The sequence below is a fragment of the Merops nubicus genome, unplaced genomic scaffold (assembly GCF_000691845.1).
Source record: "Merops nubicus isolate BGI_N331 unplaced genomic scaffold, ASM69184v1 scaffold2781, whole genome shotgun sequence".
NCBI classification, from domain to species: Eukaryota; Metazoa; Chordata; class Aves; order Coraciiformes; family Meropidae; genus Merops; species Merops nubicus.
Window position 1 is genome coordinate 1 of NW_008590092.1, and position 24,769 is coordinate 24,769.

Genomic DNA, 24,769 nt, shown 5'->3' on the forward strand with positions numbered 1-24,769 from the left:
GTCGGGGGAGCACGGGCTGCAAAACGGGGAGCAGCCCGCTCGGCGGGGCGAGCCGCTGGTTGCGGGGCGAATCCCGCCGGGACAGGCACGGTTAAATGGGGCACGGGAACAGCACACACTCACTTCCCTCTCCGCGGTGCGCTCTTTCAGCTACCCCGGAGCAGTTCTCCTGTACTCTGAGGCCAGGTACAGGAAACCTTCGGCTCAAGGCAGGAGTTAGTTGTAAAGTTACGAGCAGCCGAGCGCACCTGAGTAGGATGTAGCCTGGATGCGAGCTTTTAATTGTAATCGTTGTGTTTAACTGGATAAATTACTGTGAAAAGTCCTGGATTCGAGCCAAGACTTCAAGACGGATACGAGTCTTGTGGTGTTTTACCCCAAGCTGGTAGAATAGCCCTTGAACAGAAGGACTTACGTGGAAATGTATCTCCGGCAGTCCTCAGTCGCATTCGTTGTCAGTGCTGAGTTAATTAGCCCGTTGTTCTTTTCAGATCGGTGGTTTCGTTTGGATCCAAAAACAGAGCTATTGGTGTCTCGGCTAAAAATCAGGTAGGTCATTTCCTGGTGTTTGTGCATAGCAGTAAATCGGCCACTACAAAGTGTTCGAGGATCGCTGCGTGTAAAGAGTTGTCTCGCTGTAGTTAAAACTAAACAACTTTTCCTTGTCGAGCCTTTAATTTTAAAATCCCTGTACTATGCCACCATAGCTTCCTCAAAGAAATGCAGGATGGTTTTTGCTAGAATGTTATTGCTCTGTCTTTCATTAATGGTAAAATTTTCAGGTTGAATGCCTTTTTTTCTTACAACTTCAGATCATCAGGTTTCTTTTCCTAATGGTTGTATGTAGGATTTTCTTTGTGCTTGGAGGAAAACATTTTAAATGCTGTGTACAGTTTATTAAAATGGCATGCAAAGGGAGTCTTGCCTCAGATTCTTAAAACTATTTAGGTACCTTACTACCTTGAATTTCACTGAATGGTTAATGCCTGTGTTTAAAGTGTAAGGCCTTAGTTTTGGGGTTTTTTATTTGATTTTTTTTTACTCGAGGTGCTCTGAAGGGTGGAGTTTTTTTTTTTTCACTGTAGTACTTTAATTTAGAAGGAGAGCTTGATTCTGACAAATCTAAGAATAACTAAGTGTGTGTAATGGTTAAATAAATCCGTAGGTATTTTATTGTGGGTTGTTACATAACTGCTGCCGGTGGAGACCAAGTGTGCAGCCTCCACTGGCCTGTGCAGCTCTCATGTAGTGAAAGCATTGCAGTGGGTTTCCATGGAGAGAGCACTGAAGGAGACTTTTTTCCACTGCAATAGCTCCTCTCTTAATTTGCAACGGCAGTACAAATAGGTTACATGCTCACAAGCACGTGGACACTTTAAGTTACAGGTTAACATTTGGAGTAATAAAGTAAGCACATATATTTGTGAATTTTCCTTAAATTTTCTTTCAGCATTACTTTTGTTTATTTGACTGCTTCCTTTGTTTCAAGCTGGAAACTAGTATGATTCATCTCTGTGCAGAAATGAGTTGTAACTCAAAACAGCAAGTGATCTTATCTCTACTCTCCAGTGTGTTTCAGTATTGTTAGATTATTCCAGTAAATGCTGGTTGCAAGTGTGAACTCAGCTGAAAGAGAAGACTCTGTCTCTCCTGTTGCATTTAAAAGCATGGGTTTGCAGTGATGAACACCTGTGACTTCAGTGGCTTTCTGACTGACTTTTATAGGATGCCACTCTATTAATTCTTTGATGTTTGGTTGTCCTAGCAGTTAAAATTAAATATTTTTGCCAGAAGAATAGAATGTGGTACCTTAAAATGATAAAATATTTCAGAGCATTTATTCTGCTTGCTGTAAGTGGTCCAGTTTGACTGAGGTAAATTGTGTTGTTTGTAAACTTAGGAGCTCGATGACATGGACAACTCAGTTACATTTTTAGTGTCCTAGGGTGTAGTAGCTACTTAAATCAAGCAGTAAAATGATCCTTTCATTTGAATGAGTTTGTTAAAAACCAACAATGAACAAGCAACCAAAAATCCCCATCAAGAAACCAAAAAAAAAGACAAAAAAACCCCAACAAACAAACCCCAAACAGTAGCTTTTGATTCTTGACTTCAAGAATGTAATTGTGTGAGAGCTCATAATACTCAGAGATGCTCTCCTACTTCTAATACTTGAGGACCTGCTGTTGTAGTGAATTTGCAGAGAATTTGTTTCCTTTTAGGTAGTCTGGAGATGAGAACAGTATGTTAGTTAGCAGACCATAATTTTCAGCTTTCTTAATTGTGACTAAGCGCGAAGATATTAAAACATGCTACAAACCTAATGGCATACAATTACTCTAAAAATATCTTAAGATAGTTCACTTAGAAAAGGCTCTGAAGTTGATTCTAAATTAGGCCATAGAAGCTACCAGAGTATTTGTGTTGCTCTGCCCACCATGGTAATAATTTTTGTTTCTATGTTCTTCAGCAATACAGCTGTGAATTACGTAGCATTCCAGTCCTCTTAAGTTATGGCTATGCAGATAAATGAAACTGTGCTGGGAAATTATTTTGGACACAGGAACCTAAATATTCTATTGTGTTTAAAGTACGGGAATAGTTCCTGGTGGGCTTTTTGGCCTATACTAACTTGTGATTTTACTCATAATTGTTGAGCACTGTTTGGGGATTAGGATAAACCAAGGATGATTCTCAGCAGGGAATTTGGGTGTGACATCTTCCATGCCACACACAGCTTTGTGAAAGTTACTGTTTAACAGGATGGGTGCAGCCTACTTCTTGGTCGGGGAGCCTTTCTGTTCAGAACTGTCACAATTGTGCAGTTTTCTAATGTGAGATGTAGCTCAAATTCCTCAATTCCTTGATGGAAAACTTTGCATGCAATGAGAAACTGATGCTTTGCAGGTAGTGAGTGTTGGAAATCTTCCTTGATACACTTGTCATTTGAGTTATGCAACCTGTTGGTGCATGTCTAAATCTATTTTGGAGAGAGCAACACACTTTTATAGTTTCTCTCCAATGGAATCACATTAATTCTACTCTGAAATGCTTGTAGTATCTTTTAGGCCAATCTGGTAGTCTTATTTCTGTCCTGCATTGCATTACTCCATAAGGGATGCTTCTCTAGGTCAGCTGGTTCTGTAGGGAGCTTGCTCTGTAGCTGAGTACTTGAAGCTGATGTTACCAAAGCAGAGTTTGGTGTTCCTTGGTGTTTCTGCATTGTGTCCTTGTTTAGTCTGGTGCAAGAACTTGAATGGCTGCTACTTGAGCCTGAACAGGGAAATGATGTGGTTTAAAAGTAACTCAGAGGAGTCGGGGAGGTATTGAAATCTGTGAGGAGACTTATCAGTTTGAAACTTGGTCAATGCAAAACCACTTGTTTGTACTTAATATAGTGGGGTTTAAAGTGAACTGCTGGAGGTGAGGTGGCTGGGATTGGAATGCTAGTTTACAAGCATTGCAACTACCTCTGAAGCTGACATCTAACTCTAATTGTTTTGTCTAAAAGTTTTGTGTTTAAAGTAGTAGACACTATAGATCCTGTTATTACTCACCTGATTGCCTCAAGGTTTTAGAGATACTTGTATAATCCCTATAATACTTAATATATAGTGGTCTGTAAGTATCTATTTCTCTGACTCCTACAATCTTCTGTAGTAATGGCCTGATATCAAGTACCAGAGTAATCACGGGTGTTACACTGATGTGACAAGTGAGTGAGTGGGTGTCTTAAAACTTGACTGATACTTGGGGGCATACAGAGCAGCAGAGAACATTGCAAGTCTATTAAGAGTGGATTTCTAAACACCCTGTATTTCTTTACAGCAAATTACTCATGCCAACAACACAGTATCTAACTTCAAGAGATTCCATGGCCGTGCATTTAATGATCCGTTTGTTCAGAAGGAAAAAGAAAAGTTGAGCTATGATTTGGTTCCTATGAAGAATGGTGGTGTTGGAGTAAAGGTAAATGTGCAGTGTATCTTTTTGAGGTTTATAGCTAAATTTAAAACTTTACATTTCAGTATCTAGTCATGAAAATACAGGTTTTGTTTAATTACTAAAGGTTCTCTTTAACCTTTCTGTTGAAGAAGACCTCTTGTATGAATAGTCAGCTTCGTCTTAGTGGATATTAACTATCAAATTAAGGTTAATTTGTGAGTAATTGCTGAAATGTGAGCTTCCCTGTTGGCAGAAAAACTGAAGATAATTAAGAGGTCATATGGTTTTATTTCAGAGTATTAACCTTTCTGTCACTCTTGTGTGGAATGCACTGCAAAGCTGCAAATTCCATATAAAGTAGTAGGAGCTCTTAGGAATAATTCCTATAAATGAGTGACATGTTTGTCTTTAGTGGACTGCCCAGTATAAATTACTTGTAGCAGATGTTCAAAACCAGTTTGTACCACATTTCAGGTTTGACTCATGCTTATATTTCACAGAGTTTGCTCATGCAGTGTCAGTTTTTCCTGGAATAGGTGCAGCTGATAATGTTGTATTCCTTTACAGAAGCATATAAAAAATTTATAATGGTTTTGCTGGGATATGAAGACCCTAGCTTAGGGCTGTGTGTTTAGTTTGCTGTCTTTCTCAATACCTTGAGCAGGTGCCTCAAAACTTCACTCTAGATCAGGCCTAGGTAATGAACAGGTTACCAAAGACATTATACGTTAGGAAAAAAATTCTGACTGGAAGACTAGTCAGGCTTTCTGCCTTTTATGCCATTACATAGAAAAATGGTGATTCGAGAATAATTTCTTGGCAAGGGAGACCAGACTTCTTGCTGGGCTTCATCTTAAGCTTTTGGTTGGTTTATATGCATAGGTGAACTGTTGTGCAGCTGCTCTTTTGGAGATTTTTTACATATTTGAGCAGAATCATAAAAATGTCAGGCAAAACAGCACGTAATTAGGGACTTTTTTCAGTTGGAAAATTGATTACTATTTTTACTTTTTTTGGCATAACTGTGTGACCATATCTAGCTTCAGTCACATTTTAGATGTGTGACTTCTAAAATCACTTCCTAGCTATTTCTTTCATCTGTAGAGTTTATACTGTTTTTGATGTTTTAAGTGTGTGAAAATTGACTTATTGCTTCTGTAGACATTCAACTAGGCAATGAAATTATAATGTGAAGTTTTAGAATGAAATAAGCATGTCATGACTGATAGAGTATTAGTCAGCAAGGTATCGAAAAACATTAAATGCAAGTAGTTTTTTCCTCCAGTTGAAATAATGGACTTATTTTACCTATTTTTTTCTTCGCAGGTCATGTACATGGATGAGGAGCATATCTTCAGTGTGGAACAGATTTCAGCTATGCTACTGACAAAATTAAAGGAGACTGCAGAGAGTAACTTGAAAAAGCCAGTAACAGACTGTGTTATTTCTGTAAGTAATTGTAGTGCACAGGAACATTGTCTCTTAACTTCAGCTATAGAGGGCATTTTGTTTCTATTCATGTAGAGTAAAAAAGAACACTGCATAAGTACTTAGAAAGGGATTAATCCTAACTAGCTTTAGAGCTTTTGACTTAAAGAAATCCCAGGGCCTATTTCATATTCCAGACCCTGACCCACTTCATGAATTCAATCTCTTGGAGATGTCTGAACTTTTGGGCCCAGAACATTTCTGTGGTCAGGTATATACCATTTTGCTGTGGCTTGCTTCCATGAATGTGCATATTGCATTAATTACACATTAAATACACCTTTGCTTATCAAAATTTACTCTCAGGCAGCTGAAAACCTTAGTTTCTTTCTTGCTTATGTTAATCCTCTCAGTAAGTTGTTTTGTTTTTCAATTTATGACTGCACAGAAAATGACCTCAGATAAAGAACAGTCATTCCATTTGTGAAGTCTCAGTATAAAATAACATCTGCCTCTGTGGTGTTTTTAATGACTCTTTGAACAAGTCCATCTCATATTGCACCTAGGGATATTTAGTTCTGTTATTATCAGAGGAGTTTGTTCTCCAGTCAATACCTGAGAAGTTAGTATATTCTAATTATGTAGTTCCTGTCCCTGAGGACAGCAGGAAACTGTCCAAAGCCAATGCTAGAGATCTGTAGTAAATGATCAACATATTCCTTCAGAATCTCTTACCATTCTTGTCTGAAGTAATTTTGGCCAAACCAGATTCTCTTTATTCCTTTCTTCATTCCTTTTTTCTTTGCATCTTTCACATCTGTAACATTGATGTACTTTTTTCTGCTTTACTTTCTTGGACAGAAATACATTTACTAATTCTGATGAAGGTTATTTCATGTCTGTCTCCATAATACCCAGTTTTGTATTTTGTACCAGTAGCGAAGATTCCTAGTGTTAGTATGCAAATAAATTACCTGTTTCTTGCTAGTGAGTGCTAATGTAAACTAGCTGATGCTTGTTTAATTCCATCTCAGCTTGACTGAGTAGAATATTTGATGTCTGAATTCAGTACAATACTTGCATGACTTGCTTAAGTCTTGTTAAAAAGTGAGTGTCCTCTTCAAAGAGGAGGAACAGATAATTATTAAATTAATACTTTCAAATAAACAGTGTGATGTCTCATTTTCTGGAATTAACTTCTAATTTTCACATCCTTTCTTCAGGTTCCATCATTTTTCACAGATGCTGAAAGAAGGTCCCTTCTGGATGCAGCTCAGATTGTTGGATTAAATTGTCTTAGATTGATGAATGACATGACAGCAGGTAAGTAGGGTAAAGTAGCAGTTTCTGCAAATGAGAGGTGTGATAGAGGATTCATTTAATCACTTAAACAGAGCTGACCTGAAAAATCAGGCGTGAGACATAAATGTTCTAAAGCCTTGTTGCTCTTATCCTGATTTAAGTCTTTCATTTTAATGTCTTCTGGGTGAAGGGGCAGAAGAGGTGAAGCCTCAGTGGTAGTTATCTCCCTGAGTACTTAGGAGTCGCCACATGTGCCTGGAATACTTAACCATGTACTTCACTGTCCAGATTTCTTGGAAGAAACATTCTGGTGCACAGTTGCAGGATTTAGGTGCTCTTAAAGGAAGCTTGACTGAGCATCAACAGTGGTAATTTCCAAGGCCTTTGTCAGTACAATTGTGGTTTTAAAACAAAACACACACATACACATGGCAATTAATCTCCTTTGCTAATCTGTTCAGAACTCTAGGAACACACTGGCAGGGCCTAGAGTTTATGCTTTTCCTTAAAGCAAGCACTCTTGCCCTGCTTTTCTGCATTTTTCTGCTTGTGTTTGAGAGCATTTATTCTGTATTTTAAAATGGCATAACTACCCAACCCTTCCCCCAGGAAACAAGTGGAAGTAGTGATCTGTACCAGAAGACAATTGCTTCTCTGTTCCTCTTGCTCATATTAGTTACATTAGTAGGGAAGAGTTTACTTTAGGAGAATGTTCTGTGTGAGCCTGTTTGCACACCAGCTGGATTCATATTTTTGAATTTTATATTTTACTTGATTTTTTTAAGGAGTAAAGCAATCTTAAATATGCATTGATGGTGTGGTATCTTCATCTTTTTCCATAATCAGTTTTGGATGAGTATCTACATGGTAGTATATAGGCGTTCTAGTAAACAAAGTTACTTCATCAGAATTATGATCCTTACACTGAACACTGTTTGCACCTAATGAAGAACTAATCTGACAGTACCACTGCAAAAGCCATAGATGCATGCTTCTGTCATAGCTTTAGCTTAATTTTTTGGTTTATATAGCAGAGTGCTGCAGAGAATCTGTGATAATGTGAATGCCTGAGCTTGAGTATGGACCCCACAGTAGGTACACTGTCTCATGTGCCTGGATTCCTCTGAGCTGCAGGACTTGCACATCTCTAGGGTGACTGGAGAGAGGAGGGGGAAGTACCAACATCCAACCCCCTATTTTTAACCTTTGAATTCCATTTTCAAAATGATTATGAAGAAACTTTGTATCCATAAAAGAGAAAAAGTTAATTTAGCACTCCAAAACAAAGGAGTATTTTCCAGCCTTAGCAGTCTATCAAGAGTACCTTTCCAACCCCTCTCTGTACTGGAGCAAAAGTGACCCTTCACACCTGATTCAGAGATGACCTGCTGTGGTGAGGTGGTATAAGCCTGGGTGAGCTCGTTGACAACCAGCTGGACATGAGCCAGCAGTGTGCCCAGGTGGCCAAGAAGACCACCAGCATCCCAGCCTGTATCAGAAATAGTGTGTCCACCAGGAGTAGGGAAGTGATCATGCCCCTGCACTTGGCACTGGTGAGGCCACAGCTTGAGTACTGGCTTCAGTTTTGGGCACCACAGGAAAAGGCCATTGAGGTGCTGGAGCAGGTCCAGAGGAGGGCATCAAAGCTGGTGAAGGGTCTGGGGAACATGTCTTATGAGGAGCAGCTGAGGGAACTGGGATTATTCAGTCTGGAGAAAAGGCTGAGGAGAGACCTCGCAGCTCTCTACAACTACCTGAAAGGAGGTAAGTGAGAGAAAGAAAGTGAGGTGGGTGTTGGCCTCTTCTCTCAAGTAATTTGTGATAGGATGAGAGCAAATGGGGTTAAGTTGCACCAGGGGAGGTTTAGATTGGCTATTAGGAAGAATTTCTTCACTGAAGCAGTGGTGAGGCATTGAAACAGACTGCCCAGGGAGGTGGAGTCACCATTCATGTTTCAAATGTGTAGACATTGTAGTTCAGGACATGGTTTAGTGATTATGGTGGCGTGGGGTTGGCAGCTGGATGATCTTAGAAGTCTTTTTCCAAACATAATGATTCTGTTAAGGCCTTGCCACAAAAAGCATTGTCACTTCGCTGTTTGTTTGGCAGACTAGATCTATCTAGTTTTTGACCATGTAAGAACCTTGAGAGCTTTTCAGGACATTTTAGCAAGGATCATAGGAAGCTTTCTCATTGGGATGAAAAGTCCCCAGGAATGCAAGATCTTTCTTTCACTCTCTCAGCAGCACCAGCAGCCTGCCTTGACTGTGCGGCACATAACAGTTTTAATTTTACCTTGCAAAGCTAATGAATATTATCCAAGTTTTTATAATGTTTTAAATGTAAGAATATTTTATTATATCTTTGGGGAGGGGGTCCTGAGGTATAGTAGAGTGGAAAATAATTATTTTCTTTAACAAAAGGTAAATTCTGCTATGGTCTACCCACTTGTGTTCATAAATTTATTGTAAGCTTGGAATGACATTTTTGGTCTGCTCAGAAATACAAATGTTGTGAATGAACAAACCAATACACTATTCCAGTCAAATCTGGATCTCAAGGATATAATAAATACACTTAATGAAATAGTTTCTGTTAGTAATTAACCATCTTTTAATGAATGCTTGTGAGAGACACTAATGAGTGCTGCTATTGGGTTTTTATAGACCCCAAAGAATCCACACAGATGAGAATGAGGGCATCAACTGCAGAGTAACTTTTAGACACCAGAATCCATAAATCTCAAGTCTCTGATCAGTGGGAAACTTGGCTGTTGTTCTTCCAGATGGCCTGGAGCTACTGCTTCTGATGTAAGAGAGGGAGTTGGTGTCCCTTTCTCCTAAAGAGGGGATGTCAGTGTGACTGTAAAACACTGCCCTTCAGAGCATGTATCCCTGGCCTTCCTTACCACCTTCTCTAGTGGTCTGATTCTCTTGCCTGAATAGTCTCTTTAGTATCCTGGCTGTTACCTTCATCTTGGGATTTTTTTGTCATATGCCAATGTATGTTCTGGCACATTGTACCTCATGCCAAAATCTCAGCCTTTCCTGTATCACCACGTAGCCAAGATTCTCTAGGGTTTTATCTATCTTCAGTTACTGCATCAGCCTCTTGTTTGACACTGCCAACCACCCAGAATGAATGCTGCTGCAAAACTCTTTTGTCCTTTGACTTCATCATCCTGTGTTTACATGCTCCACTGGCTTCTGTTTTACACTTCTGATGCACTTCACAAACTGCCCCTGCATCATGGTCTGTATAGACTGCTATGCTTCCCTTTTACAGCCTCTGCTGACCATTTATACCATTCCCAGACAAAACTGTGCCTTGGAGATCCTCCTTGTAAATGTGAAACTGGGTTTGGGCTTCATTGTAAGATGATCTTTGTTTTTGATGACTATACAAATTAAAAAAATGAGTTGTTAATAAATGGATCTGAGTAGAAAACCCCTGAACAGGATTGTTGCGTCTTAGTTTTGCATGTTTGAATGCTTAGACAGCATGTATGTGACTGAGGTAGGATATTTTTTTTCTTGGATCCTACAACACATACATAGAAGCTTTATTCTATTAATAGGTAAGACCTTGCATAGGTGTATGTCTGGATTTGTCTTTGTCCTACCTCTTGATATTCACAGGGATATGATGGCATGCACTTGGAGACCTACTAGAGACTGCATTGATAATATCTGACACTTGTTTTGCAGTGGCTCTGAATTATGGAATTTATAAACAAGACCTTCCAGCTCCAGAAGAGAAGCCACGAGTAGTTGTGTTTGTTGATATGGGACATTCTGCATTTCAAGTATCAGCCTGTGCCTTCAACAAGAGTAAACTAAAGGTAGTAAGATGAAATGGAAAAAAAAGGGTTTATTGAGATACTGGAATCAAATAGCCTGTAAACGTGCCTTGCTTTTAAAATTCTGGAGTAATTTAATACATTGGAAATGGCAATGAGTCAAAAGGTGAAGACTTTTTTATCAGTGTCCTTATTTCATTAGGGAGGTTTCAAATAGAGACTGTAAATTCAATCCATTGGTGCAATACACCAATATATAATACAACTATTATTGTTTAGTTTGTTTTATCTGAATGAATGTGTTTAGATTAAAATTGTGAATGCTTGGGATTGTCACCTTTTTACTTAGTCTTCCACTGTAGAAGTGAAGGGCAATTATTGGCTGATGTGGTTGATTGAAATACTTAACTTTTAATTGGAAGATAGGGTGATTTGTCCCCAACCTTTTTTTTGAAGCAAAGCCTTGCTGGTATTAGAAGACTACTATTCCATTTGGCTGTTACTGAGTGTAAGGCCAAATAATTGTGTCCTTTCAAACCAGGTACTTGGCACAGCGTTTGACCCGTTCCTGGGTGGGAGAAACTTCGATGGAAAGCTAGTAGATTACTTTTGTGAGGAAATAAAATCAAAGTACAGACTGGATCCAAAAACAAAAGTTCGAGCTCTTCTTCGTCTGTATCAGGAATGTGAGAAGCTGAAGAAACTGATGAGTTCAAATAGCACAGACATTCCCCTAAATATTGAGTGCTTCATGAATGATACTGATGTATCTGGAAAAATGAACAGGTGAGTTCTGTGCAAGACAGGCAGTTGCTTTAGTGGCTCTATTTCTTAAACAAGTTTCTTTCCATGTTTGAAAGAAACTTAGTGTGCTAAAATTCAGTGCAAGTGCTGAACAACTGTGGCTTTTTTGTAATGCTAGAGTAACTAAGGCTGTGAAATGCAACGTTCAGCTACCTGAGTAGTGTTTCAGTGTAACAACACATACATAAGAATCTTGGATTCTTCGTGTAGAATGACAGATGCTTAAAACTGAGTTGATATGTGAACCAGACCCAAGGGGATTGACTGCATATTTAAGCCTCCTGCATATTTTAGGTAACTTAAATCCCATACTGGTCTTAAGATAGCAACAAGTGAAGCTTTGTTCCTCTCTTTTCTTATGGTACTGTGAATATTGGCAGAGAAATGGAGGACAGAAATGTGACTTGATTATGGCTTGAGTATAAGTGAAGCCTGTATGGGTCTATCCTGCACACACAGGCACAACTTGACTTGTAGTCAGTCCTGTAAGCACTGCTAAGAGTGGTGGATTGCTTTTTTGGATTTCCTCCAGTATTTAGGCAACAGTTTTTCATTGTAAATGAAGTATCAGTGTTTTCTGTATTCTTATTTTTAAGCTCTGCTGAGAGGCAAACACAGCACTTGCCCAAACAAAAGCTTTATCTTATTTAACTACAGAGATAGCAGCATAGGAAAACTCATAAACATCTGTTCTTGTACTACACAGTGGATGTCACTTCAGCCTACTCACAGAGGTTCAGCTTTCAAGTTTCTTTGCAGTGTAGTTAAACCTGATCATCATCAGTTTGGAAATAAGAATACCAGGAAATCTTAATGGTGGGACAGGCATTCTTTGGTGAATTGCATTTCTTTCCTTAGGTCACAGTTTGAAGAACTGTGTGCTGACCTGCTGCAAAGGATAGAGATGCCTCTGCTTTCCTTAATGGAACAAACACAGCTGAAAGTGGAAGATGTAACTGCTGTAGAGATTGTGGGAGGAGCCACCCAGAGGATTGCTAAATTCTTTGGCAAGGATGTCAGTACAACACTGAACGCAGATGAAGCCATAGCTAGGGGCTGTGCTCTGCAGGTACAGTACTGGCATGTGATAAAGGATTATTGAGAGCACTTCTGTGAAGAATTAGCCAAGCAGTTAGGATAAATAGCAGAAGTGGTTCATTTCAGAGTGCACAAGGGAACATGCACGTCCACTGGGTCTTTATATTTGGACTATGCTCCCTAAAAACTTGAGAAGATTCCTCTGTGGTGCAGTACTTTACTGAAGCTGCTAATGCTGGGTGTATTCTGTAAACACTCCCCTTTGCTTCAAAAGAACAGAATCTAGGGATCTTTAATGAGAAAAACTTCAGTTGCTTTAAGGTTAGGGAAGAGATATTTTTAATCTATGAAGTGTACAAGAAGTATCTATGGAAAGCCCAAAACACTGAAAGGTTGCACTGTCTGGTATCCAACTTTCCATCACTGGCAAACAGACTTTTATTCTATCTTCTCTCTCCTCCCCTCCCATTTTTACAATTTCTAACTTGCAAACTATATTTTACAAGCAAGACACTCATTCTACCTTCTTCCTTTTCTCCTGCACTTATTCTGTTGTTTCACCCTCTCTTTGACTTTACCCCATCTCAGAAACTGCTTTCCATTGCTAGGAATCCAGTTGTCTCCAGGGAAAGAAGCAGGACCTGTAGGTTAAACACCACTTCTTTTAGGACTAAGTAATGCAGCCCCTTCCATTCTTTGCAGTTCTGGTATTCATTTACCCATTTTTTTTTTTCACAGGCTACAGTAAGAATAAGACCAAATGCCCTGATAATCCAAAGAGTAGAAACATGTGTAAAAGATTTCTGTTCTCTTGTCATACTCCATTGAAAGCAAGCAATTTGCCTAGCTCTGTTTTAGTAAAGTCAACACAGTTTTCTTGTTTAAAGATGTTTAGTTGTCTTGGGAGCTCGTGGAGTAGAGCAGTTAACCACCTTTAATGTATGTCTGTTTTCTGTTTAGTGTGCGATTCTTTCTCCAGCTTTTAAAGTGAGAGAATTCTCTGTGACAGATGCGACACCGTTCCCAATATCTCTGTTGTGGAACACTGAAGCAGAGGACACTGAAGGGTAGGTAGCTCAAGCTACAGTTCTGTGAGGCTTTTGGCCTTCATAAATCAAGGATAATGTTATTGGTTGCATTCAAGGTTGTGGCATTCTGATGCAGAAAACCCACAGGCCATGTACCAGAGACTGACATTAGTTACTGTGTAAAGGCATGCATTGAAGCTTTAACCATAACTCATGTTTTAAAAAATAAAGATTTTTAAAAGTTGTGATTGAATGAGCTAACAACCAAAATTTTGTCTTGCATTGCCCTTATCTGGTGGTCTGGTTTTGGAACACAAAATTGGCTAGAACTGCTGGATCCTGATTCTACTGTCCTGGATTTTTTTTTTTTTCCTGTATGGCTTTTTAACTCAGGGTGTTCCTAACACTTATCTGGATTCTAGTTTTAGTAGGAACATTATGTACTATGTAAATGTGAGCTTACATGGATGCTGTTGGTCTGGCTGAAAACAGAACCAAGGATTTAACTCTTAGGGTTTCATAAGAGAAAGTTGCAGCATCTTAAGACTCTGACCTCTCTGTTATTAACTGTGCCATGCATGTGGGAAATGTGGTTTCTGTCTAGAATGTAAAGAGGTCAGAATTTAACTTTTTGGGAGCTCTAGAGGGACCTCTTACTTATCTTGCTCTTCGTAGTTCAGCTTCATGTCTTGTGTGGAGATGCAGAACCAAATTTTTCTGTCGCATGCTTCTGAGGGCAGCCTTTGTTCATATTGTAGATGAAGCTCTGATTTTGTCAGATTTGTAGATGATATTCATCCATAGTTGGAAATCAGAATCAGACTGGCATGGCAGCGGACAGACCTTAGAGGAAGAATGTGAAATAAAGCTGGTTCTGTGTCCTGTCAAGGAATGAGTAATAATCTGGTGCCAGGGTTCTCAACTGAGCCACAGAAAGTAAACGAGTAAGGAATTAACAGGTCTATAATTAGCCTTTTGAGACTGAGGAAGGGTGCAAATTATGTTTTAAATTATGCTCAGAATAATGTATTTGCAGGAAACAAGTTTTGTAGGTCTGCTGATAGTCTGTCTCTGAATTGCCACCTACATCTGAACTTATTTGCCTCTTGAGACTCAAAATTAGTGGACTAGGACAATTTCCCATTACAGTACACAACAGCAACTTTTTTTCTTTGTAGCACAGTAATGAAGTATCTTTCTTGGAATTGTTCAGGAAGGTAAATGTCTGAAAACATGAAGTTTCTCTGGAGAGTTCTGACCCCAGATCAAAGCTTTTACAGCTCAAATACTCTGAGGGTGATATTTTTTTGTCTTAATTATAGGGTTCATGAGGTCTTCAGCAGAAATCATGCAGCACCTTTCTCCAAGGTTCTTACGTTCTATAGGAAAGGTCCATTTGAGTTACAAGCTTTTTATTCTGATCCTAATGGAGTTCCATATCCTGAGTCAAAAATCGGTAAGTAATTGTCCTGGAAATATTGTTGCCTCACATTATTTGGTCTCAAATCGGTTCTGTAACTGTTGTGTTACAGTATAGTTATGACTTTTTTTTTGTCTGAAGGACTCAATTTTTCAATTCTCCAATTCCATAGGTAACTGAATTATTTTTTCAATTTTTCTAGTTTCTAGAGTTGCTTTAGCTCAGTGGAGAAACGGGAGGAGACCATAGCTGAGTGCTCAGGACTAAAGTGGGGCTATGCCTGCAAAAGATGACTTCTTAGATTTTAACATCTTCTTTTCTACTTATCACTAAAACCATCTAGCAGTGCTTGAAAAATGTTTCCTGCATATAAAAATGCTTTGTATGTCTTGAATAACTAGTTTTTTTCCTTTACTTTCTGGGCTTGACATATTGCTGAGTAAGTTTTCATCAAGGCATCCTGAAATAATGGCTGCTTCAGGACCGCAGTATTGATTTGAATTGTCTAGGTTACTTTTTATAAGCAGTTCTTTCATCCTTTTTGACAAATTACAACACTGACAGTGTTGACAAAACATGTTTACAATGTGTTTAGTTAGAGAAAGATTATGATGATAGAGGCAGGCCAATTAAATAATTGCTGTTGAGTTCTAAGCCTGCAATTGAATGTTGTATGTTTACATGTAAAATTGAGAGCTATTACTAGCTGACAAGTAATTGCTTGGTTTTGTTAGGAAGCTGTATTTTTTCCCAGAGTGGTAGAAAGAATGACAAATCTTGGTTAAGTACAGCTGTTCTGTTGGTTAAAAATGCATTTAAAATACAACGTTGCCAGAATTGTAGTGTTAAAGATAAGTTTTATAAATATTAAAATGAGTGAGAATATGTAGGGCATCTCCAGCTGTTATACCAGTATTTCAGCTAATACCTAATGCACTACTGAGTTACCAAGAACTATTATCTTAACAGGAAATGTCAGTTATTTTCCCTACTTTGAAGCAAATTATGTGGTTGTTTCACTGAGTCAAAGTTCAAATACCATAAGTCTTAGAAATGAGTGCAGTATTTTGTAGTTAGAGCAAGAGCAGACTTCCTTTCATGTTAACTCGTATCGTAAAGACTGGTAGTGGGATTTGTCAGTATTAATTTATGTGGCTTTAACAAACAAGGTGCTTAACTCTGTTCTGTGAGCTGGTCAGAACAGAACTGAAAATAAGACTGGTTTCAACTCACTTGCTGATTAAGTCTTTGCTCAGAACAGAAGTAAGTAGTCCTAATGAGTGAGGCAGTAGTTCTGATGAGAACACCAAAAGGGAGGACAGGTCACAATGCCGATATTGCTGGATTTATGAGAAAGGTGGGATTATGTTCTTTAGCCTATAAAGTAAGCAGGTAAAAGCTTGTATACTTGTGGTTTAGATCTACTGATGAAGGAATGGGGGGGCGTGAGTAGGTGTCCATCCAACTTGTGATGAAATTGGTGAACTTGTAATTCATAGCACTTGTACAAGCATCATAATCCCCAGGTCACTGTTTTGGTGGTATACATAACCATGCAGCAGGCAGGAAAACTGTCTGCTCTTAATATCAGGGGGATCTGATTCTGCATTTACTGATAAATTAGCTCTCTGTTTGCTAGTCTCACAATGCTCGTTTAAAGTATTACAGGAGCTATAAACATTGATATTCTGCCCTGACATAAAAAGTAATGGCAGGCATTTGGGTGCTAGATGATGTAAAGAACACTTCTAGAAATGCTCTTTCTTTGGGCAGTAACTTCATTAAAAAGGCACACCACTTAGCATTGGCATGAGTCTAAATTTAGATTTTTTTCATCATTAGATTTTTATTTTTCACAATAGTGTTGACTATTTTTTTTCAATAGTCAACACTATTTTTTGACTATAGTGTCACAGATAGTACAAGTAAAGAGGAGGAGTGAGCTTTTACTTTTTGTAGTCTCTGTTCTGCTTTACCAGTGGCAGGAGAACCTTCCCTACCTGATAAAAATAAACATTCTCCCTTTTGATTTGTAAGGTAAACTTGGCTGAAAAGCAGCATACTTTTTTTTTTCTGTAATATTATCCATTTAATTCCACTGTATGAGTATTGATTCTTTTGGTTTTAGGCAGGTATGTTATCCAGAATGTGGCAGCCCAGAAAGATGGAGAGAAGTCTAAAGTCAAAGTGAAGGTCCGTGTCAATACTCACGGCATTTTCAGTGTGTCCACTGCATCCATGGTAGAACCAGTTAAAAGTGAAGAGGGTGAAGATGTCAATGTTGAGACTGAAGTGGAATCTCAGGACCAGAGGCCTATAGAAATCTCAACTGATGTAAGTTGATCTTCCTTGTGTGTGAATATCCTTACTGATGAAAGTGTGTTGTACTGTTACATACTCTAGAAGAAAAATACCTTCTTCTAAGGAAGCAAACTGAGGTGAATTTTGAAATGCACATAGGTGTCAGGAAATACAATGCCTTCATAAGAACAGGAGAAAATTCCTGCACCTTAAGAGTGTGGATTTCAAAATCAGTTATTGATCAAAGTGCAAATAGCTGCAGGTGGGTTCTGTGAGGGTGGGGTTGCTTATAGCTGCCATATTTATCAGGTTGTTCCAAATAGGAAGTCTTGGTTTGGATTATTAGTCATTTGTGCTCTGTGTTAAAAGACTTTTGTGTGTAACCCTATATATTAGTGAAGGTTTTTTTGAAACTTTGTGAAAGGAAAATCTGGATTGTGTTCTACAGCACTGAAGGGGAGGGGAACACTGGGGAATAATGCAGCGTTGTTATGGTGTAATTGATGTTTTAATAGTTTTCTAAGGGGGGAAAAAACCTTAAAAGCTATGACTGAAGAAATTAAAAGCCACTTTTTGTAGAAAGTGGTCGCATACGCACACGAGCATCATGCTGCAGGCCTGTCACTGGTTGCATCTTCACCAGGTCCTTCTGAACTTGGACCTAGTCTGTATCTCCGTCAGAGCGTGTTTCTGTGTGCACAGAGTGCTTTGTAGGGCACTTGGCACAGTACGTGCACTGCAAGTGAAGTGCCCTATAACTTTTAAGTACAAGTGCACGTGCCTTCTACATCCTTTGTGCCTGGGCTTTCATTTCAGAAAAATATCCAGCAAGAGAACAGTGAGGCTGGAACACAGTCCCAGGTACAAACTGATGGTCAGCAAACGTCACAGTCTCCCCCTCCACCAGAACCTCCCTCTGAAGAAAACAAAATACCAGATGTCAAGAAAGTGAGTGACCCTTTAACTCTGTTCAAAATGTTATGCTCTGTAATGGTGGCTTTTAAAATGGTGACACATTCCAGGGAAAAGAAGGAACTCGGTGCTTGGAACCTCCTTAAATTTTTATACCTTTTGTATTGTGGAAAATGGTGTACATATCTCATGATGATTTTCATACTGAGTTTGCAAAAAATCCTGCAAGAGGTGTCTTTACCACTTCCCTGTCTTTATGCAGTGTTGTACAGCTAATTTGTTTGGGCTGCAGACATGTCAATGTGTTTAACAGCTGTTAGAGGCCAAGCTTATTAGGCTTGCGGAGAGAAGTCTGGATCAGAAGTTCATAAATCTAAGAGGAAGTAATCTATGTGAAAACCATATACCTTTATGACAGTGCTAGTGGTTGGCTCTTTGATCTATATAACATGAGAAATATTTTGGGTTCAAAATCTTAACCACTGCCAGTATCATTAGTGAAGTGCTAAGCTACAGATGGGCACTTCTGGAAAACCTGCAAATACACCGTGTATCTGAGGAATGTCCTTCCTGTAGCTCAGTACTTACTATCCATGAAATAGACTGTAAGGAAACTAAGATAGGTGGTGGAATCCCCAAAAGGAAAGTGCTTCACAAGCATATTTTGAAGATTCTGAAAGAACACAGGAAATCTCTGCATGTTCTTCCTGTAAATGTTTCTTTTATCATAGTGCTACTGCATCAGAAGGAAGTCAGGAAAATCACCTTATTTATTTTTCTTCTCTCCAACTCAGCCAAATGAGAAGAAAGGTGATCAGCCCCCAGAAGCTAAAAAACCCAAGATAAAAGTGAAGAATGTGGAACTACCTATTGAAGCTAACTTGGTTTGGCAGTTAGGAAAAGATCTCCTCAATATGTATATTGAAACAGAGGTGAGTTAGTGTGGTTTAGACTGCTTTCTTGATTGCAGTTATTAGCCATTCATCTGCTTTATAAGGCAGCCTCTGATCTTTTAGTGTAACCTTGGAGTGTGGACTCTCAAAATTTACAGTGAGCTAATACACAGTGCAGCTTGAACATGTAACTAAATAATGTTACTCAGCAAAACTGAAGTGTTGTTCATAGCAATAATATCAGAGCACTGATCCATAGAATGACATCACAGGTTGGTTCAAGCTGTTGTAGTGTAGAGAAGTGCAGCCTGTTTTTTCAGGTGAGTCAGCTGCATAACAATGAGAGTTCCAACAGTTATGTGAGCCACAGCATCTGGAAAATTCCTGTTTTACAGGAGCTGAGCTTTGTAGAATGCTATTTGAACATAAGTATTTTTTTAATTATTTTCTGTGGTTATACAGGGAAAGATGATTATGCAAGATAAACTGGAGAAAGAAAGAAATGATGCAAAGAATGCAGTGGAGGAGTATGTGTATGAGTTCAGGGACAAGTTGTCTGGACCATATGAAAAGTTTGTTTGTGAAAAGGTAGGTTTTGATTTCAGGAGCTTCTCTGAAAATGCTGAGTCCATATTGTATTCCTTGGTCAAGCTTTCTTTAGCCACCCTGGAAAAAGCTGGAAACTAACTCATTCAAATGGTGTCTACTGAACCTAGTTCTGAATCAGGCTTAGGAAATAGCACATATCCCTGAAAATAATTTTTGTCACGAATGGAGTAAGTTGGGTTTTTTTCCAAATAAAGTTGGTGACTAGAAGGGGAAGCAGTGTTGCTATATTCATAACCAAAAATACGAATTAAAGCCACACCCCCAAGCACTGGCCTAATCAAGGACAAAAAGCTAGAAATGCTGCCTATGTTGTAGATGTGTGTTTTTCTCAGTTCAGAAGCTGGTGTGCTTTAAATGTCTTAATTAGGCAAGAGCTGAAGTAGAAATGCAGTTGTGCAGGAGGCTGAGAATTAATGTTTGTGTTTACCAGTGTCCTGTTAGTGGAAGACAGAGTCAATTGGTGCATGTTCTGATGTCTGACAAGCTGATTTGTATTGACACACAGGATCTGCAGGGGTTCTCTGCACTTCTAGCAGAGACAGAAGGCTGGCTCTATGAAGAGGGGGAGGATGAAGCCAAGCAGGTGTACGTAGACAAGCTAGAGGATTTAAAGGTAGGTCTGTTAGTACACCCAAAATGCAAAATTTCGAAACTTTCACACAACAATGTTGATGAGTCACATAACACAGGAACTGCTTTTTCTAGAAATTAGGCACTCCGATTGCCATGCGCTATCAAGAAGCAGAAGAACGACCAAAGCTGTTAGAAGAACTGGGACACAGGCTCCAGTATTATGCTACAATAGCTGGGGAATTCAGGAATAAAGTAAGTGGTCTCAAAATACCTTTCTCTTTACCACATACTGTTTCACTGAGGCTCACCAGCTGGCAGAGGCTTCAAATTCACTCTCAGATGAGCTGCAGTCTACTCTTACAGGTCACAAACTTAATACCCCAAATGTTTGCCAGTACTTGCAGTGTGTCATATCTTCAGTTGCTTGATGTTTTCACATCAAAAAAGGCATTCTTGCAAAGAATGAGGATAAGACTGGTCTGATTCTTGACCTTTTAAAAGCTAATTTGACTTTTTTTAGAAGTGTGCTTCTCTTCCAGTTCTTTTGGGAACAAAAATTGTGTCATGGTGAGGGGTGTTAGTGTAAAAAGTACTTGGGAACAAAAATTGTGTCATGGCGAGGACTGCTAGTGTAAAAGGTACTCAGGATAAACTAAAACATCCAGCTTTATTACAAATAAATGTTTGGGTGTTTTCTTGCTTTTGTATTTGAAGATTACTTTCTTTAGAGGCATTCCTGCCTTTGAAAATTTACTCCTTGAGTTTCAACTTAGTGAGTTTTAATAGGGTAGGTCACAACACTCAGGCTAATTCAGTTGAAGACTGAGACTTACATCAGAAACAATTATGTCCACACAGCTGTAGATTACAAAATTGTAATTATTGAATAAAGTTATTCAGTGATATTACACAGTCTTGAAACAAATAGCATCACGAAAATAGTACATGTAAGGCTTGAATCCATATATAATCCTTAACTAAAATCATAGATTGTGTTGCTAGGTTGGTCCTTCTCCTGATACTAGTTAATTGTGTAATTGTGGCATTGTGGGGGATGCCCCTGAAGTTGAACAAGTCTGATTCCTTCTGTGTACAGCAGAATCACACCATCTAAAGTGCCTTTGGCCTCTCCAGGAGGGGAGGGGATTCTTCATCAGTCCTGTTAAGAATGTTATATTGTATCATGTGACCTGTTTGTGGAGCTTCTATGCCCTCAGTGAACTAGATTTCTTGTTTGTTTATTGCAAAGGAAACTTGTTTTAACATCTGTTTCTTGTTGCTTCCTGTAACGAAGCTGGCAACAAGCCAGATATTGTTTGTTTTGGAAATCAGTGAAGGTTATAAGTTGTAAATAACTGGGATAGTCTTGTTGGCATAACTTGATGATGGTAAACTTGACATTAACTACAACAAAATGTTTGTATTTGGGCAGGATGAGAAGTACATTCATATTGATGAAATGGAAATGATGAAGGTAGAGAAGTGTGTTAGTGAAGTGGTGGAGTGGATGAATAATGCTGTGAGTGCCCAGGCTAAGAAGAGCTTAGATCAGGATCCTGCTGTACGTTCAAGTGAAATTAAGGCAAAGCTACAGGTAAGTACCACAAGAAGTTAATTGTAAAGGCTAGTACTAAAGCTAGTCTGATAATCTGCCTCATTCCCTCTTGCCCAATTTCATCCTACAGCTCCAACGTTCTTAAAAGGTAGTTAGAAAGCACAGGCAGGAGGAGATTCAGTAGGAAGCAGAGGTGCTGTGTTGTTTACAATTCAGTGGAACTTACTGACGTTTTATGTCTGAATTTCAGTCACCTGAAAAACTTGGGTTATTTTTAGTGTTACTGGTAGGCACAAAATAGACTTGAAAAAAAAGTGAAATCCAAAGCATTAAGTTGAAGGATTTTGCACACAGAACTCCAGAAAGCAGACCAGTTAATTTATTTCAGGGTTCAATGAGTACTTGTCAGTTTGGACTCGAGAAACAAACACAGAAGCAAGTGTCAAACACTCTTTTGGGTGCAGGTCTCTTCACACTAGTGAAGCTCATGGGTCCTTACATAAATACATAGATGTACATATGTATCCTGACCACATCTCTTCCCTTTCTTTTAGGAGTTATACAATGTCTGTGAGCCTGTTGTGACACAACCAAAGCCAAAAGTTGATTCCCCTAAGGAAGAAAACCCGTTAAATGAACAGAGTGATTATAAAACTGAAGAGATGGGAGAAGATGACAAAAATACTGAAATGCCTCAACAAAATGGCGAATGTCATCCAAGTGATCAAAACACCATTAGCATGGACTTGGACTAAGCCACTGCACTTGCAGCAAGTTATTTCACCCCATGACAGAAGATATTTTTGCTGTTGTATGTGATGGGGGGTGGGAATGCATTGTTGTGGGAACTATTTATAATTTTTTCTTAAGAATTGCCTGGGATATGTTGTGTTTAGGGAGGAAGAACAGTAACAGTGTTGATCATGACTATCCTAAAAGGAAAATTGCCTTGGTAACTTCCAGATTCCTGTGGAATTGTGAGTTCATACTAAGCTTCTGTGCAGTATCTAACCATTTGCATCACTAAAGATGAAAAGAAGCCTTTGCTCTGAAATATACTGCTCCTTCAAAAGGTTGTAATCAAAACCTTCGTAGGCATTTGTAGATGCCAAGGTAGTTTTCTTTTGTCTGGACATCTAATTGGGTAGGTCAATAAAAAGCTACTGTCTGTCCAGTTCATAAGGACTTTCCTGAAAAAATCCTTCTGTTCCAAGGTTTTTGATAATGTCAGTCCAAAGCACTTACCAGGGGATGAGATGGTGAAATGTGTTAGTAGCATGCAGAAACGCTTACGTTTCATCTCTTGCTAAACAATACATTTTTCATGTGGGGTACATAAAATGAAGGAAATGCTAATTATGTTAGTGTTATTGTGAAGCTTTTTAATGAGCTTTAAAATAAAGTTCATTTTACTGGTATCTCCTGACTTGTTGGTTTTAGCTGTTTTCAGTGCTTCTGGTGTAAGGGTTGCTGTGTTCATGGTTTGTGACAAGCTGTTGCTTTGTGTTGCTGTGTGAGAGTCATAACAAGGCTTAAAACTCACACTTGGCACAGAACAGTTGTGCCATGAGTTGAAAGTAACTGGTCTGCTTAATGATAGAATCATAGAATGTATTGGGTTGGAAGGGACCTCTAAAGGTCATCTAGTCCAACCCCCCAATTAGTTATGCCTCTTCTTTTCTTTGCCCCTAGGGCTGTTCACACATGAAGGAAACTTGAAACTTCACAGATGTTAAGGCACAGGAAAAAAACTGTAGTGTGTAGAAACCTGTAACTTATAGATAATAATCTGCAGTTGAGAATAAGGTTTAAAACCTGATTGAATACTTAGTCCAGGCTCTGTTGCTTTTTGTTAGAATAAACTGTAATGGCAAAATGAGATTTCAGTCCATTCTGCTAAGCAAGTAGCTGTTAGCTCTACTTTTCCCAAAACTGAACTTGTTTACCTGGTGTGCAATAACCAATCCACACACTGAGTTGAGATACTTGTCTTTATTTTGTCTGTGCAGAGCTGGGTGATGGGTAGTAACTCACAAAGGTAGCACACCTGCTTTTAGCTAGGCAGTATGTTTGTATCATTCAAGACATGGACACTCCTACTCGACAACTGTTGGACAATTCTTGTTTCTAAAGATGCAGTGCATTTTAAATGTGCTGTGCATGCTCAGTAGGTAGGGGTCTTTATACTTCAGGGCAGGTAACTTAAGTACTGGAGGTGTAAAATCTTTTTATTTTCTCTGACCGTATGGCCAAGGAAGGTCTCCTTGTTCTTTAAGGTTCATTTTGTCCTTCCACCTCTTTCTGTTGCAAAGTTGTTACCTTTTATATACTTGAGCCTATTATCCCCTCTAAAAGCCTTGTGTTTTGGCACTTTGTTTTAGTTCTTAAATCTTCCATCATACTGCTGCATTGGAGCATGGGCCCTGTATATAAGCATGTGACACCAGTTGCTGGAGGATCAGTGTCACTAAATGCAAAGGTTTGGGGTTTTATGGGGTTTTTGTTGTTTGGTTTTGGTGGTGTGTGTTGGGTGTTTTTTTTTTTTTAGTGCTGTGTCTCCAGCAGTATTTTGTCTGTAACAACAAAAGCAGGAGGAGAAAAAAAATCCTCCTGGGAGAAGAGACAACACAGGTGAGAGGGCTGGTGCTTTCTAGGGCCAACTCATCATACTCATGAGAAGGGTTTTTCTTCTAATTACTTTTAGCAGTACCCTAAGTCTTGTTACAACTGGAGGCAGGAGCAGTACTACGATGTGTGCAGGTTCTCATAGCAGTGCCCAATTTTTTTGCAGTGACTATAAGCAACTAGATGATCAAAATGCAGATCCTTGTTACTGGCTGCTTTGGGCTGCCTGTTCTGTACCTCTGCTGATCCATTGAACAATTGTGTGCAGTAGGAAACACTAAGAATACTTGGATGGTCCCCCATTCTTTAACTAGAGCTAAAGAACACGAAGTCAGACCAGGATTCAGAACAACGCTTAGTGTGGAAGAGTAGCACGGTAGCATCAAGGGCTAAGTTTTTAGTAACAGACTGCCTGCTTAGATCATTGCTGAAAGGGAAGTTATGGTTCTAGCACTGTAAAACATGAAGTTACACTGCCAAGTCAGTAGGAAGCTTAGCCTATCAGAGGAAAACTGCAGAGACATTTAAAGTTGAATT

The 24,769-nt window shown here is 39.0% G+C and overlaps 1 protein-coding gene across 2 annotated transcripts; it reads left to right on the forward strand.

Annotated features, from left to right (window-relative positions):
* Positions 1-498: 498 nt before the first annotated feature.
* Positions 499-23,025, forward strand: HSPH1 (heat shock 105kDa/110kDa protein 1). 2 transcript variants are annotated; one of them, XM_008949783.1, is made up of 17 exons: positions 499-549; positions 3,829-3,969; positions 5,272-5,394; positions 6,597-6,696; positions 10,383-10,516; positions 11,016-11,260; positions 12,137-12,347; positions 13,277-13,383; positions 14,667-14,800; positions 16,893-17,098; positions 17,882-18,013; positions 18,772-18,909; positions 19,333-19,458; positions 19,985-20,092; positions 20,185-20,304; positions 21,485-21,646; positions 22,162-23,025. In XM_008949783.1, exons 2-17 carry the CDS (start codon positions 3,943-3,945, stop codon positions 22,360-22,362), a joined length of 2,274 nt encoding a protein of 757 aa, XP_008948031.1. In that variant the 5' UTR covers positions 499-549; positions 3,829-3,942; the 3' UTR covers positions 22,363-23,025. The 2 variants fall into 2 exon arrangements, with proteins under 2 accessions (XP_008948031.1, XP_008948032.1); XM_008949784.1 differs by lacking the exon at positions 17,882-18,013.
* Positions 23,026-24,769: the final 1,744 nt, after the last annotated feature.

Bases quoted from the DNA above. Each gene is read 5' to 3' on its own strand.
- HSPH1 (XM_008949783.1), top strand. From the start codon at position 3,943: ATGAAGAATGGTGGTGTTGGAGTAAAG. The intron at 5,395-6,596 runs GTAAGTAATTGT...TCCTTTCTTCAG, and splicing joins TAACAGACTGTGTTATTTCT to GTTCCATCATTTTTCACAGA. The intron at 11,261-12,136 runs GTGAGTTCTGTG...TTCTTTCCTTAG, and splicing joins GTATCTGGAAAAATGAACAG to GTCACAGTTTGAAGAACTGT.